Source organism: Chrysemys picta, chromosome 19 (assembly GCF_011386835.1).
Source record: "Chrysemys picta bellii isolate R12L10 chromosome 19, ASM1138683v2, whole genome shotgun sequence".
Lineage (NCBI taxonomy): Eukaryota > Metazoa > Chordata > Testudines > Emydidae > Chrysemys > Chrysemys picta.
Genome location: NC_088809.1, coordinates 5,249,799 through 5,265,733, shown reverse-complemented (window position 1 = coordinate 5,265,733; position 15,935 = coordinate 5,249,799). Strand labels below are relative to the sequence as shown.

The 15,935-nt window shown below is 37.9% G+C and overlaps 1 protein-coding gene across 8 annotated transcripts in view; it reads right to left on the bottom strand.

Moving 5' to 3' along the window:
• The window catches only part of VMP1 (vacuole membrane protein 1), an 84,310-nt gene that overhangs the window by 20,776 nt on the left and 47,599 nt on the right, over nucleotides 1-15,935 (bottom strand). For all 8 annotated transcript variants that reach the window (XM_005298788.5, XM_065573528.1, XM_005298787.4 and 5 more), the window contains one exon: nucleotides 3,201-3,281. In XM_005298788.5, coding sequence (XP_005298845.1) covers nucleotides 3,201-3,281 — 81 coding nt within the window. The remainder of the gene's footprint in view (nucleotides 1-3,200; nucleotides 3,282-15,935) is intronic.

The following is a 15,935-nucleotide window of genomic DNA, read 5'->3' as shown; positions in this document are numbered from 1 at the left end:
AAAAATTTACATTTGTAGATTAAAACTGCGATTAATTGTGATTATTTCTTTTAACCGTTTGACAGCCCTACACGAAAACCATAGCACAGATAGGGCAAGTTGTATCTGAACATGCATTAACTAGGGGGAACCTAGGGTTCCTCTCAACCAGCTAACACCTGTTAAAATACAGGTTGACCTGCCTACATTAGGGTGTTAAAATATGTTGCTAACGTGCTGTTTTAACACTCCTTTTATCCTAATCTAGACATACCCAAAATGAGTATGGAGGGACGCCGGAAAAAGCTAACCACAGGATGTGAAATTCTCACTGGCCTATCATAGGGATCTCTTAGGGCTGCTTTTGCCATTCTGTTCATAAACTGGAGAGCCCTCACAGATCTAGACAAGCTATCTGGGCTCAAAGTAGTGGTAAAGGGCTACTATTTATGGCCAGGTGGCCGCAGCTTCCTCAAGATAGGAACAGCAGGAATTCTGTTCAGGACAGTGGCAATGATTCATCTCAAATTGCCATTGAATAAAACGGTGGCCAATCAGCCCCGCTGGCTGAGCTTGTGAGGCTTTTGATACAAATATGGAGTTGAGCGAGTCTCTAATGTGATAATTTTGGAACGCTGCACAATGCCCCCCCCCCCCCCCCCCACACACACACCTCTATCTCAACTCTGCCTGTCTTCCCAATATAGTTTACAATGTTAAGACCCTGAGTGACTTATCGCCCAGCCAGAAAACAAAAATAGTAAGAATGATGGGGAGAAAGGGAAATGCACACAGAGCCCCTTGCATGTGGCAAGGCAGGGCGAGGGGGGAGACACAGAGCCCCCGGTATGGGGAGATTCAGGGAGTCCCTGAAATAGAGAGGGATGAGAAGATGGCACACAGGGAGCCTGTGGTGGGAATGAAAGAATGCAAGGAGTCTCTGTTGTGCGCAATCATTTTGGTCAACAAAGGCAACAACGCATGCCTCCCTAGAATTGTCCAGTGTCTTCCTTGAAGGATTGCCCACGAGAACTTCGTATCATGCTGTCTTTGTAATGTTTTCATAAGCAAAATTCAAAAATTACATTTTAAAAAGGAATTCACCCCTTAGTATACACTAAAGTCATCCAGAATTTTCACATGCATGAAAACAAATACACCTCTACCCCGATACAACGCGACCCGATATAACACGAATTCAGATAGAACGTGGTAAAGCAGCGCTCCGGAGGGGCGGGGCTGCGTGCTCCGGCGGATCAAAGCAAGTTCGATATAACACGATTTCACCTAGAACGCGGTAAGATTTTTTGGCTCCCGAGAACAGCGTTATATCGGGGTAGAGGGGTAGCATACTATTCACCAGCAGCAGACTGAGCTGACAGGCTAACTCACATGTAAGATACAATGCACCTAAGTAGGTATTACTGCATCACACTAAGAAAATGACTGAACATTAAGCAAAAGCATTACTAAGTAACATCCTCCCCACATGTTTACATATTCTCCTGTTTTCCCGATATCCACATTTCACCCAGTCCAACTGCTCTGATAAGTCATCTCTCCCATTTTTAAATGTTTTTTCTCATTAAACAAAGCAGACAAATTAGTCTATTCAGTAACGTCTCACGAGATAGTGACTGCAGAATGATGAGTCAGGCCTGACAATGGTGCAGTCTAAAGGCTTACTAATTTGAGAGATTTATAGAGTATAATTCAGCGTGCTAAATCTGGACTGCCAGATACTTTTGAACGGACCCCTATATCTTTTTACTTACTTATTATTGGTGGAGTTTTTTTGTATTATTCTCTGGAGTCTGGCCCTGGACTATACCTGGATGAAGAAATGTGGACCTTGACAAAAAATAATTGACTGCTTAACAAACTGGAAGGAGTTTGCCAGCTATATGATGAGGGCCATGCCAGAAACTGTAATCAGATTGATCTTGGCAAGTAAATGTAAGGGCCCTAACTTTTACAAAGAATATTATTCGCCACCTCTAAAGTTCTGGAAGCTAATAAAGAAGCTAGGCTCACAGGGGGTGCAGAAGGATGGCAACAGGTCCCAACTGGGATATGCAATGCACCCCCCCCCCCCAATAATCACATCGGTCAGCAACAGCAGGGAGGAAAAAAAAATCCCGTCTCCCTAACAGCTTCCAGTTTGCTTTCAGAGTGAATTTTAAGGTGCTGGATTAAAACCCTACAAGGTGTGAGACATTGCTACTTTTGCTTCCCCGTGTAAGGGCATCACCATCGCCATTAGCAGAGGTGCTTGAACCAACAGCTCCCTGATTTAGAAGGCCATTTGCTCTCTCAGGCTCCTTAGGGTAGGGTGAGCTGAGGGAATGTCTTGAGGACACATTTTGGGGAATCACTGTGGGTGACTATTTTAATCTGGTTGTGTTTTGTATAGACAGTTTTATGTTTTTGGGGGATGTTTCTATTCCTGCTTCTTGTTTAAAATGTAGAAGTGCGGAGAACTATTAGCCCAGGTACGTCATAGACATCTACAGAAATGAAAACAAGGTTTTATCAGGACCCCGGGTAGTGCCTGAACCAGTCATAACAAACCAGGATACAGGTTCTTTATGACTAATCCTCCAGAAATCAGAACTGGTTCACTCACTACGGAACCAGGATAGGAGCAGCAGGCCTGCTTACTCCCTAGTCACAGGATAGTGGGCAACATGGCACGTTCTTGCATTAGACAAGACCGATACAGATTAATATAGAGTCTGCTACCTGTTATGAAGTAGAAGCTTATGGGTATTTAACTTGCTTTTAAAGATAACTTCGTTTACTCTGCTGAAAACATTAATATGAGGCACACGGGACCATAAATCTTTCAAATTCTTAGGAAGCAGCAACATCACAGTATGATCAGGTTTCACTGTAACAAGCTTTACCATATAACTAACCACCGCATCTTGTGGATAGCAACAAGCCTAGCGCAATGGGTTCTGGTCCATGACTGCAGCTCCTACGTGCTTCCACAAATAATAGTTACCACCGCCAACACTCCATTCCCCTAACATGGAGAACAACTCTTGTTTGATGAACGTGAAGATTAAAATTGGGTTGCTAAAAACCAGACCAAGCCATGGGCAATTTAGTGTTATTTCACTGCAGGTAAGTAATAAATTCCCCACACATTATTCACATTTCTGTGACACTTCTCCGCCCCCACATTCCCCAAACTTTTTTTATTGGAATGAACTTACTGAAGCACAGGCCAAAATGCCAAAGAATCCAACCTTCTGCACCAGGTTCTGGACGGCCAGTTTAGCTCGGGAGGCAAAGTCCTGTAAACAAGGAAGCAGGGCATTAATAAGGATGGAAATTAAATGAAAGCATCTCTAAGCACTATACAGCATATAATTTCATATTCTCAAACCTGTCCTCTAGGGTTTGTATTTTACAAGTGAGTAATTAGAGAGCTGTTAAGACAAGAACGCAAATTTGACACGTCAGTGAACCAAACATTCATCATGTTTAGCCAAGTTGAAATTCAGAACATTTACAGTTACCGGTTTTTAGTTTTTCCTGCAGACATAACTCTTCCAAACTATGTAACATGCGTAAAGATTACTCCATTACAGAATAATAGTATATTTTTCCTTCCACACCCTTGAGTTGCTGCTGCCACTACTGCACTACTCCTCATACACGCAGAAGTGGTTAATCCCTGCAAGGCCATCATCAGTGTCTCACAGATGGTAGAGGGTACTTTCAGAAGGTGAGGTTAGCACACAGTATTTCCATAATACCTCATGTCTCTACCACTGTGGAAAGACACTCTCAAACCAGGGTCTCCAACAACATGTGCTCCTGGTTGCTACAACAATTGAGATTCTGAGGCCCCATCAAAGTTAATGGCAAAACTCTTATGGATGTTATTGGAGCTAGGATTTCACCCGAGATTTAAAAAGCAATGAAGAAGGTGATCATGTCAATGTTAAGCCTATAGTCCCTCTGCATCAGAGTCATTCTAACCGCATGTAGCCTACCCCCAAAATATATTTCTGTGAACTGTGCCATAATGCATTTAAATGACAGTGGTGAACAGTTCTGTTCTATCTCCCACTAATTCCTTAATCTAAATGCTTTATCACTAATAAAAAGACAAGGTGGGTGAGGTAATATCTTTTATCAGACCAACTTCTGTTGGTGAAAGAGACAAGCTTTTGAGCTACACAGAGCTCTTAAGAATGGATTCAATTAAGAATGGAATTAATTTAAGAATGCAATGGAATGGAGCTCTGTTTAGCTCAAAAGCTTGTCTCTTTCACCAACAGAAGTTGGTCCGATAAAAGATATTACCTCATCCATCCTGTCTCTAATATCCTGGAACCAACATGGCTACAATTATCACTAATAAGACTGTAAGACGGATTTTAGTCACTTAAAACACAATAGCTTTGTCATTTAATGTGCTGTTTACTTTCTGATTTTTCTGATTTTTAAAGTCAGAGAAACATTTGACATAATAAACTTTAGAGTGTCTGTCGCTTTATCAAATAGACAATAAAATGGCTATTTTAAAATCAAAGCTACTATAAAATGTAATCCCACAGTGGTAAATTAATTCTATTTAAATGTAGGAAGTAAAACAGAAACCTGCTGGAATATACAATTGTTATTCAAATTAAAACAGATCTGTTTAAGTGGATCCATGGGCAAAGACATCTATTCAGGCTTGGAACAAACTGTACAATATAAAATGGGAATACTTTGATATTAGGGTGCTTAAAATTGGGGGAGTTCACATTAATAAAATAACCTGATTTTGTCAAAAGTAAGATATTATATATGTTTTTATATTGTTACAAAGATTGTTAGACACAATCTTCTTTCATAGCAAGTATTTTGCCTAACAATCTGATTATTAACACACACATTCACCCCGCCGGCCCTTTCATGGCTAGATATGCTAATGTAATTCAACCTATCCATTTTTAAAACTTATTCTCATTATTATAACAGAACTTTCAGAACAGTCAGCTAACACATATAAACAGCAAATATTTTTCGTGAATAACAGCAGTAAGCAAATGAATGCGATTCACACGTGCACACATTTTTGAAGTAAAAAAATTAAATATCTAAGCAACTTAATATTTATTCCACTTATTGGTCACCTTTGTTATAAAGATCTTTTCTATAACATTGCATCATTTCTCCAAACTACAGTAAAATAAAACCCATTCATTATGGCACTTTTTAACCAACACATTTGTGGAGGATTCTTAGTAATTAACTGAATTCTTTGGGTTGGAATGGTAATTTTAGGTTTAAAGATACCTGCCTGACTGTGAAAAGCTTATTGTTCTAACCTACGTGTTTTTCTGTTTAAACACAATTATGTCACCGTTAAAATCTGTACTACAACTGTACTTAATGTGGGTTTTATACTCTGAAAAAAGTTCTCCATTTAGAAATTCTATTCTTGTAGAAAGAGTGATCATTGAAATTTTAACTACTGTTTTTAGAACACTTCCAAATTAGGACTAGCAAAAATTAAAATAAATACTATAAATTAAACAAAATAGAAAAATGAAGAAGTGGGATTTTTATATCTCCGATAACGGGGCATTTAGTGTTTATGTGGATTTTTTAAAATGTGCCCATCCGATATTCTATTCTATGATACTCTAGTGGGAAATTTTGCTATATGAATAGTAATATATATATAGCATCTCATAACCCACTATCTAGATATTCTATTGACAAATAAAATCGGATAAAATAGTTATATTTAAAACTCCTTCCAATTTGTTTTCTACTTTAAGTTTACAGGCTATTGAAACCACATGAAGGTTACAAACAAGTGCCCATTCCTGCTCCTGTTTAAATCTTAAGACTCCCAGTGACTTCATTGGGACTGGGACTAAAAATTTAAATTTGGGAAAGTATCTATAAATGTTGCATATTTTTACTCTCATCTTTATGCTTTGAACTCTCTTCCCAAGAAAAAGAGACCCTGTGAAGAAGCAGATTATACTAAATTATATGGAAATGCATATTTGAGACATTTCATGGTACCATCTTGCCTTTTAGATAAATTGAGAAGCTACCGCAGGATTATCAATGCTTTCCACCATTTTATCTTCTATTTTTGCATTTATAAGAAATTATGTTAAGGGATTTTGTGCTGCCAGACTTTCTGGATAAAGCAACCAGGGAAATTCTAGGCATTAAACAAAGCAGCTTGTTATGCAATAATTACAAAAATATACCTACATTTTAGTCACCAGTTAAAAGTTGTGGCTGTAAATAACAATTGATCTATGAAGTAGGATAGCCCAAAACTTTTCATATGTCAAATACATTGCTTTTGGTTAGTCTGGGTGGCTGCTTCTCATACTAAAATTTCTTCAAAATTATTTTTGAATTGAAAACAAATATGAAACAGTTTAATTTATAACCACTTGTAAGAGAAGTTATACATGTAAGGATCTCATTTGCTCAGTACACACACAACTTCCACTAAGGTTAACATGAGTTAGGCGTGATGAGCAGAGAGGAAATGAGACCCTTTTAAAATTTCAGTATGATCACACAGCCACCAATAAAAGTCGTTAAGAGCAACACGAATTAAGGAAAAAAACAGCCATTCCAATGGCCTAATGAAGATCAACGTGGAAATACTGTTTTAAAAGAGTACCTGCTGGCAATTTCATTTATGTTGGAAAAAGCCTATTAAGGTATAGTTAAAAAAGGCAATTTTACTTCAAAAACAGAATTTCCATCTTTGTTGAAAGGATAAACTAAAGAAAATGCTGCCTTCTGCATAGGAATTTCATCAGTTGTTGCTCTAGGTATTTTATAACAATACTGGATATGAGCATGACACTTTCAGTTCCTATTTTGCCAACTGTTTCACAATGTTCATGGAATTAAAGTGACATTTGTACTTTAAACCAATTAAAGTTTTTACACAGTATCGTATTAAACTAGATTTAATACATCTTTAAACTAATTTTATAAGACATTAAAATCCAGTTACTCAAACAGGTATGTGCTATATTACAACGGAAGTAGACTGCATTTAATTTTTACTATTATATGTTCATGAGTTACAATTTGAAACAAACCCTCTAGCAAAAGAGCTATGAGGTAACATTTAGCAAAACATTTATAGAACATAATTATAATATAACTAAATTACAGATAGATTTTGAGTCTATGCTAAGCAGCATAAATATAAATTAACATTTTACTTTAATTTTCCTTTTAAAAAATAAATGCTTATGCTTTAAAAGTTGTTTGTAATCTAATACAATCACTTACAATTCAAAAAGTGAACAGTCTGCCTTAAATTAAAATATTTTCTTCCAGAGAGGAACAAACATTTTCCATGTCAGAAAACGTGATTTACAAAAATTAAGGACAATTGTAAAAAAGCTAATTTTATTCTTTTTTAAAGCCTTTTTTCAGTAGTAACAGTAAAATATTCCATGTTATAGACAACTTTAGTTATTTACTTTTCATGTCAACTATTTTCAATTTAAGATTCTCTCTCTTTCTCCTGTTTTTTTCATTATGTTTAAAATAAAACTTAAAAAGACAGCACTATTTTAAGTTGAAAAAAATTAAACTAATTTTATCTGTTTATGGTCTGTACATTTTGTACTTTACTCCAAACTAAAATAAAATCACAGCTACATAAGTATATTGGATAGCAATATACAGGTTAGAATCACTATAAAGTTATGCAGTTGCACTGTTTAGCAGCTTAATTTAATGGAAACAAATGCAGAAAACTTTATTCCTTCCTCAAATTTAATTTGTCAATTTTTTAGAACATCTGCAATAATAAAAAACCCCTCATAAGTTTCATTTCTCAGACACTACAATCATCAGTTTCACAACTTTTACCTATTTCACAATACAAGCGCACAAGAGAAAAGACTGGTGTTGGGAAAAGCTTATTTTCCAATATATTCTTTAGTGTTTAATAAAACAATTAACTCTCATATAATTAATCTATTTCTTACTTTAAAATAAAGAAATACATAAAGTTCAACTACTTACAGGCAAAACATATTCCCCCAAAATTAAAGAATCTAGACTTTCCTCTCCTCTCTTCTCCGCTACTATGATTCATTCACCCTAACATTACAGTATTTTTTTACTCACTATGTTGCTATCAAAGAAGATTTGTTTTTTTGGTTTGGGAATAGATTTCCTGTGACTACTGCAAGACAGGCAAGGGATGGTTAAATGATTATATATTACTTCACTGGGTTAATCATCAGATCACAAGAACTGGAATGGAAATAAGCATCATCAGAAAATAGACAATGTTGAAATACTGAATCACAGGTCTCAGTTGGCAGTTTAAAAAGTTTTGCTTCAGATCTGTCTTTTGTGAAAAAGTGACTTACTAAAGTACAATTTATTGATGCTAACATTTTGTTATTGCAAATTGCAGGCAAACAAAATCAAGGGGAAATTAAAAAACAACCAAACCTCTTGCTTCTCAGCAAGCTTTACCAAGAGGATACAGCTCACAACCCTACGGCACTGCTTTGTGTATATCTTAACATAGACCATTTGCCACTATAAAAAAAAATCACTGTTCATCAAATTGTACATAAAGTAATTCTGTGCCTCATCTGCAAGGCCTCGCTTCATTCCCATGACTTGTTTTGTTTCCATTTTTACAAAATTTGTAGTCACATTTCCTCTCTTCCTGCCTTCATTTTGAGTGTTTCCTTGCTTTTACGAGAAGGACAAAATTATACTGGACTTTAAAGGATTCTCATCAATGTATTAGCTAAGTAGATGCATTTCCAGCAGCATAAATCACTTCCTGATATTGATTCAGATTTTGTGTATAAAAATGTGTACACAAAATAGTAATTAGTGAATCTTAAAGGACAGATTGGTTTGGGTTTCAGAATGTGAAATGGCCAAAATTCAGGCAACTATGTTTTTTTAAAATCTTTAAAGCAGAGTGAGACTCATCCAGTTCACAGCCCCATGGCAGATAGCTAACTGAAAGTTACTAAAGAGCTCTGAACATTAACAATATAGGGCTGCAGCCAGTAACCCTTACATGAGCAGTCCCTAAAGCTTCAATGGGACTATTCATGGGAATAAGGCGTAGTCCCTCAATGGACTACAAGACTGGGCCTATGGTAACCGTGTAACACTGCAGAGAACTAGATCTTCCAACATACTGAGAGTTGCAATGAGTCGTGCAGAGAATTGAGATAAGGTGAATACGCCTCCCTTTCACAAATTTGCACACGACTTGCCATTCACTTGTGTCCAGCAGAAAAACTGCCGCCGTGGTGCTAGCACTGTAGGCTCTGTTTTCGAGCTATGGCTTCCACAAGACAAGTCAATTAAAAAGAGCAGGAAAGAATAGCAGGACCAGAGGATGGTTCATTAATATTTGAATACAGGTCTGTCGCATCTTACGCGCATTTAACATGCGCAATTTCAGCTTTACGCTGTCGGCAAAAGCAAAAACAAAAAACAAAAAAGAGAACAACAATTTTAATACTGTACCTGTAGTGCGGGCAATTCCGCTCGCCGTTCAACTCAATGTAATTTTGACTATACGTGGGTTTCGCTTTACGCGCTAACCGCGGAACGGAACACCTGTGTAAGATGAGACTCGCCTGTATATCTATCTAATACACACAAGAGATCCATAGACATCTATAAGGAAGAATGCTTTTTGAAAACAATTCTTTAAATTGGCACTCCCATTTTGACCCAGCACAAGTGCATCTATCTGCCCATCTAAACATTTCTAAGCATGTGTCCACATGGTGCGGCCATGTGCACTACAGGGGTGCGATTTCATGACCTATCCCAGTGTTGACCCAGCTGCCTCGCCTCTCAGTATGAGTGTGTAACTCACATGAAGGGCAGTTCTATGCAGGAGTGCATAGACCTCCAAGGTTTGATTTCTAGTTGGGTTGTAATGTTCATTACTTGCCAGAAGTTTAAAATTAATTCACATGGTGCAAGATATGATAAAAACCATCTAAAGGAGGAGTACATTCTTCCTAAAGAGACAACATATGAAATTACTGTTATGGATTATTAAAATTAACAATTCTTGATGTCTTAAGTGCTGCCTACAAAGACAGAGCTCCTTTTTCATTTAAAAATCGGAGGTATGTTAAAAATGAGCTTCACAACATTTTGTTTCTTCAGGCTTTCTATTCTAACACAATGGAATCAAACAGAAGTTATGAAATAAAGACCATTTGTGGTTAGGCAATGAACTCTAGAATTTCAGTGGACAGAGAGGGATTATTAACTCATCGGAATAAGATGTTCCTAAATGCAAGAGCATTCAAAGTGCTAGCTATAGGTTCATATATTACAACATATACAAGCCAAGAAAACAGCACAGCAGCTACCATGTCTCCTGATTAGTTCATCATAATCTAGACCTAAAATGTTGAAACTGGTCCCTGTTTTTATCTGCAAAGTGATGAACTCCCAAAGGCAGCCAATGGTGCACATTACAAACCCAATTCCCAACACACAACTAAAAAGATTAGTGTGCAAATACACACAAGAACATCAGGTATCAGAGAACACAGAGTAGAATATTAATATTGGGAATTTATAAGAATAAAAGGATGGCCTATGTAAACCAGAGTCTAGTATTACAGTTCTGAGGCAGGCAAGATTCTCACTACCTTCAATGGAAATGTTGCTTGTGTAATGATTACAAAATTCAGCCAGTAGCAGGTCAATAATCTAATACTTGCACCATTCTTTTGCATTTTGGGAGGGAAGTTATAAAAGAGATTTAAAGTGACAAAAATGGATCTAACATGGTATCAAACTGCCACATTGCCAATTCATGTGTACACACTATGGCCTTCCGAAAAGGGCCAAAGAGGGAGGAGAGGCACCGATGAGGAGTAGGGAGTTTAGATTGAGTGGGAATAGGCAGCTTAATTAGTTAATGGACTACTGCAAAGGAAATCTGTTAAATTAACTAAGCTACGGAGCTTCTAATAAAGATTCTGTTCAACCCAATACATGCTCACAAACTAAAAACCCTACTGAATTATGGAAATAGAAGATCAGCAGCAGAGTATATCAGTGTACAGGCTGCCTGCCCCCATGTACTGTACAGACTGAAGAATATAGAACTACTCATCTTGTGGCCAAATTGAGTATGTAATGCAGCTGATGAAGAGAGCTCATAGTTTCCAGACCCCATGGGCAGCCGCTTAAGGTCAGAGTTGCTAAACTGGAGTAAGAGAGGGAGAGATTTATTAAAAAGACAGGAAATAGGCACACCATGGAGTGGGGCCATCTCCAAGCTGCTTGCCTCAATCCTTCAAGTGAGGAAGCCAGTCTCACAGTGGGAGAGAGCTAAAATGGAATGGAAGGTCAAATAGAGCTTCCAATAGAGGTAGGGGCAGCTGATTCTTCTTCAAACACCAAGGAGTTGAGTCCAGGAGTTCAGAATACTGTTGTGAGATGCACAGGCCCTGGTGAGTTAATGACCTATCATTAGAAATATCAATAGCTGGTTATCTGGTGACCAAAAAAACAGTTTGTGACTCACCTGCCAGGTGTGAAGGTGGCAGATCTCATGACCCATCTAAAAAAAAAATTCCAGTAAGTGCTAGGGAGGGGGATTCTAGTCCTTGTACACATGATATCAATGATGCAGTAAAGCGCAGGAGAATGATACTGGAAGCTACATTTAAATTACTAGGAAGGCAGCTTTTGTCCAGGTCCTCTATTGTAGGCGTCTCTGAAAGACTTCCAGTTCTATGCAAAGGGACAACGAGATGGGGGAACGTTCAGAATCTGGGTGAGAAGATGGTGAAAAGAGGAGAGGCTTAAACTTATTTATCACAAAAGAAACTCTTTACGGAAAGGGGTAACCTGTACAAGAGGGATGGGATCCATTTAACAGACATGGAGCCAGACTGCTGGAACAGAAAATTAACAAGGTTTTGGAGGATTATTTAAACTAGAAATTAAGGGAAACCTGACAGGTGCAAAAAGCACTGAAGCTGGACAAAGGCACCTGCTAGGGATGCCCTAATACAATTGTACAGTGAAGGAGAGAACAGAAATTCTGGCTGAACAGGAGACTCTTGCGTACGAAGGTGATGAAAGCCATGTAAGTACCTAGAGAAGAGTACAGGTTTAGAACAGAGGTAAATTCTAGAAAAGTAACAGAGTAATCATACTAAGGAGCCCAAATAAAAATGGGCACATAGACAAAACAAAAAGGATCAATTTCTATATACCAATGTAAGAAGCTACTAGGTAAACTAGAATGACTGGTAATGGAAGAGGACTTCGGCCTAACTAAAATAGGTACACTACAACACCTGGTTATAAGCTATAATGAAAGGACAGATATGGTCGTGGAAGCAGGGAGTTACACAATAACTAAAAGATTTCATAGAATTTACTGAGAATATTTTTAGAAGAGGGTGACCATGCAGTAGATACTGTATAGATGCAAATCCCAACTAGCAAGAATATACATATGGCAATTAAATTACACTATCAGCCTACGGATCAGGAAAAGGACACTCAGTACATGATGCTGAAGGAGAGCAAAGAAACAATTAAGTAATAAAACAGTAATAAATGGCCAACAAGCTACTAACATAAAACTATGTCAAAATGTGACAACGGTTTGGAGGAACACAAGACCTGGGTGTGTGTCTTAAGAAATATATCAATGCATTTCCACCAGCAAATCTGCTCACATTAACGGCTTTCATGTAGCTTCCACATTATGTAATGATACTGCCAATTCACTCAGGATGATGGAACAAGGCTTAATTTTGGTGCGTCACATATTAAGAGAGAAAGTAATAAACTCAGTTCCCACCCCTTACAGAAAGGGGGGGAGAGGGAAGTTCTCTGATGAGAAACACAATTAGCCTTATTGCCCTTACAGCACAGGCGTTTTGAAGGGGACTACTAAAAAGAAAAGGGGCTGAGAGTACCACATAGGATGCTAATACTGTTATGGTGCAGGCTCTCAGACATTATAGTGATGAAGGCCATATATAACTAGACAGATAGTTACCTAGGTAGAAAAGGCCAGAACATAATGAAATGAGGTTTTCCTTGTAATGGCCATGACAATATATTTGATATTTTAAACCTGCATTTGAGCAGAAATAGGACCCTTACCAACAGTAACCCCTTGTTTGAAAAATAAGAGCTCTCACTAAAATCGGCGGATCTAGGTTGATCAGTGAAATGCATGCTACACAATTTACTGCTAAATGCCTAAGCATAGTAGCAAGAGAATAAAGAGTTCTGTTTTAATTAGACTCTTTGGCATAAATAAGAGGCTTTCTAATTTTCTTCATTACTCTGTCTATCTTGGAGTAGGAAAGGCTTGGAATAATTTCCCCCATCCACCAAGCATCTTGGGATAAGGACTAGCAAATATACTTGTGAACAGCCAGAACAAATTCTTAGAACACCAAAATCCATAGTATCTTGCCTTACAAGCCTCAAGATAACAGCAATCCAGCACCAGTTCTATGGCAATGATCCATGGGGCTGAATGTGTTTAGGTCAGAGCTCAAAGCGAGTGGGAACTCTCACAAACTGAGCTCTGGCACTTCTCTCCAGCTGGATCTGACGCTCTCTCACTTGTGAATTAAAAAAAAAAAAAAAGTTCTACTGTTTCATTTCAACAGAAAGAAATTATGCAAAGAATGAAACACAATTAAAGGAAACAGTTTAAGGGAAGAGGAAGAAGCATGTCGTTTCAGAGTCTTATCAGATCTGTCCTCTAGTACACTAGCATGTTTTACCACATCCCCAGTCCTCAGTGTGCTCTGCTCCCCATCTCAGACAGCATTACCCACTTCAGCACCTAGCACTTTACATTTTCAAAGTGCTATACAGATATTACATACAATTTAGTATTATTTCACTCATCAAGGAATTAAGGGTACATGGGGTCTATACCCAGTTATTCCAGAGGTTCACTTCTTGCGAGAGATCTGGCAGTGTGTGGATCCTGAAATTTGTTCCATGGAAGACAACTAAGCATTTTTTCTCTGTTTGTCACATGGTAAAGAAGGCAGCCAGGTCACTGTTCTGGACAAGGAAGAGTCAGAACAGTGTTAAGTTAGTCACCGCTGCTCTACTAGTAAAGAACAGGGAAGTATAGAAAACCTGCCAGACTCATTCCCACACATTAGGCAGTGACCCCCAAACCCTATTCTGTCCCCTTCCTCTCTGAATGGGCTTACATCAATATTGTCTATTGATACTGCTGACAAGGTGGAGGCTGCTCAAACACCATTATATAGCATCAAATTAAGGGTTCCTCCATACCAAGGCTACAATCAGATTCCCATGGCCATAGGCAGCTGACCTAGCATGCTGGTGTAACTAGCAACAGTAGGACATCCTGAAAGTCTTGTCCTATCCAAATTTAAAAAAATAAAATAAAAAAATAAAAAATACAGGATTTGAGCAAGATCTAGTTATTGTAACAAAGGCTCTTTGTGTCTGGAATGCAGTGAGATTGATTACCTACCCCTGAACGCCCACAATAAGGAAGGAAGCAATTTTGGATAACCGGATGAGCATAGTATGCAATGCTATTTCGTCCCCAGACAAATCCAAAATCACCAGCATTAAAAATACATATTTTGTCCCTTTACAAGGAACTCTAAGGGTAAGGATTTAAACAGTGTTTGGAACAAGAAAAAAAAGTAGCCATTTTCTTGATGACACACGAATTAATCTCTATTATTTATTGCAGGCTCCTATGGGGGGGGGAGGGAGAGAGAAGGGCTGGGCGGTACTTTAAGCATCTCCTTTTGATCTCTATCCTATACACTGAACATTGGGGTGTTCTTCCGTTTGACAGAACAGACCCCCGTATGGAAAGGAGTAGAAAAATGAACTTGCTTCAAGCTTTTATAATCCAAACCATCTTTTAGAAGCTCCTTTTCTGAGGTGCAGCATGTTTTCCCAAATACAATCCACATACAAAATGGTAACTAAAGGTTTGGGATGAACCTGATTGAAATTAGAGGGGAGTCCTAAAGAAGATAAGATAAGGGATGAAGTAAGGGAGACAGCCAGCTTATACAACTGAATTAAAGAGGAACAGAGATCATGATCAGAAATTTCTGACTGGATACCAGCTTCCCAGAAAATTCAAACTAAGATTCGGAGATTTATGCAGATGTTACTGATTATTCTGCAGAGAACATAAGGAGAATTAATCTCATCTGAGACTGCAGTACTATACATCAAGGACATACTATAAGGACAAATTGTGTCTTTAGATATGTACATGGAACGCTCAGTGACAGCAACATGAATTCCCCATGAACATTCAAGGGCGGAGTTCAAACTAACTGCTCATTCACAATTGCTATACGATAGCAGCTCACAACATCAGAAACACACATTGGACTCTTTTTGGCATGATGGGCTTTTATGGCAAAACAACATGAGATTTGTAACTGGACTAATTTCTGCTTTCAATGCTGATAGTGGGCCAGGCCACTTCAAGGTGATCAAGATTTCTAACTTGGTGACTTTGTATTAGGAAGTTATTTATTTGCATGTTCCAGATTTAAAAAACATAGAAGCATGTAAAGAAGTTTTAGTGCATAGAGTCTACTACATTTTGCAAAGGGCACTTCAAAGAGAAAACTGAAAAGACACCTTTAAATTAGTTTAAACAAAGGTAACCTAATGCTTCCTACTGGTTATTTTTTCCTTATCTGTAAACAGGTGTGCAAATGAATAGAACAATGCCGGCACAAGACTGCTGTATTTATTGCCTATAACCAAAGAAATCAAGCAAGAAAAAAAGGCTTATGTTATTACTCATAGCTTCTATTGTCAACAGTCTGGCTATATTAACCCTTCATTGCCCCCTTTTCTTGGGAAGTCCTCTTTAATATGGTTTCCAAACTCAAAGTTTTCACTGATCCTTTACAAAGCCCAGA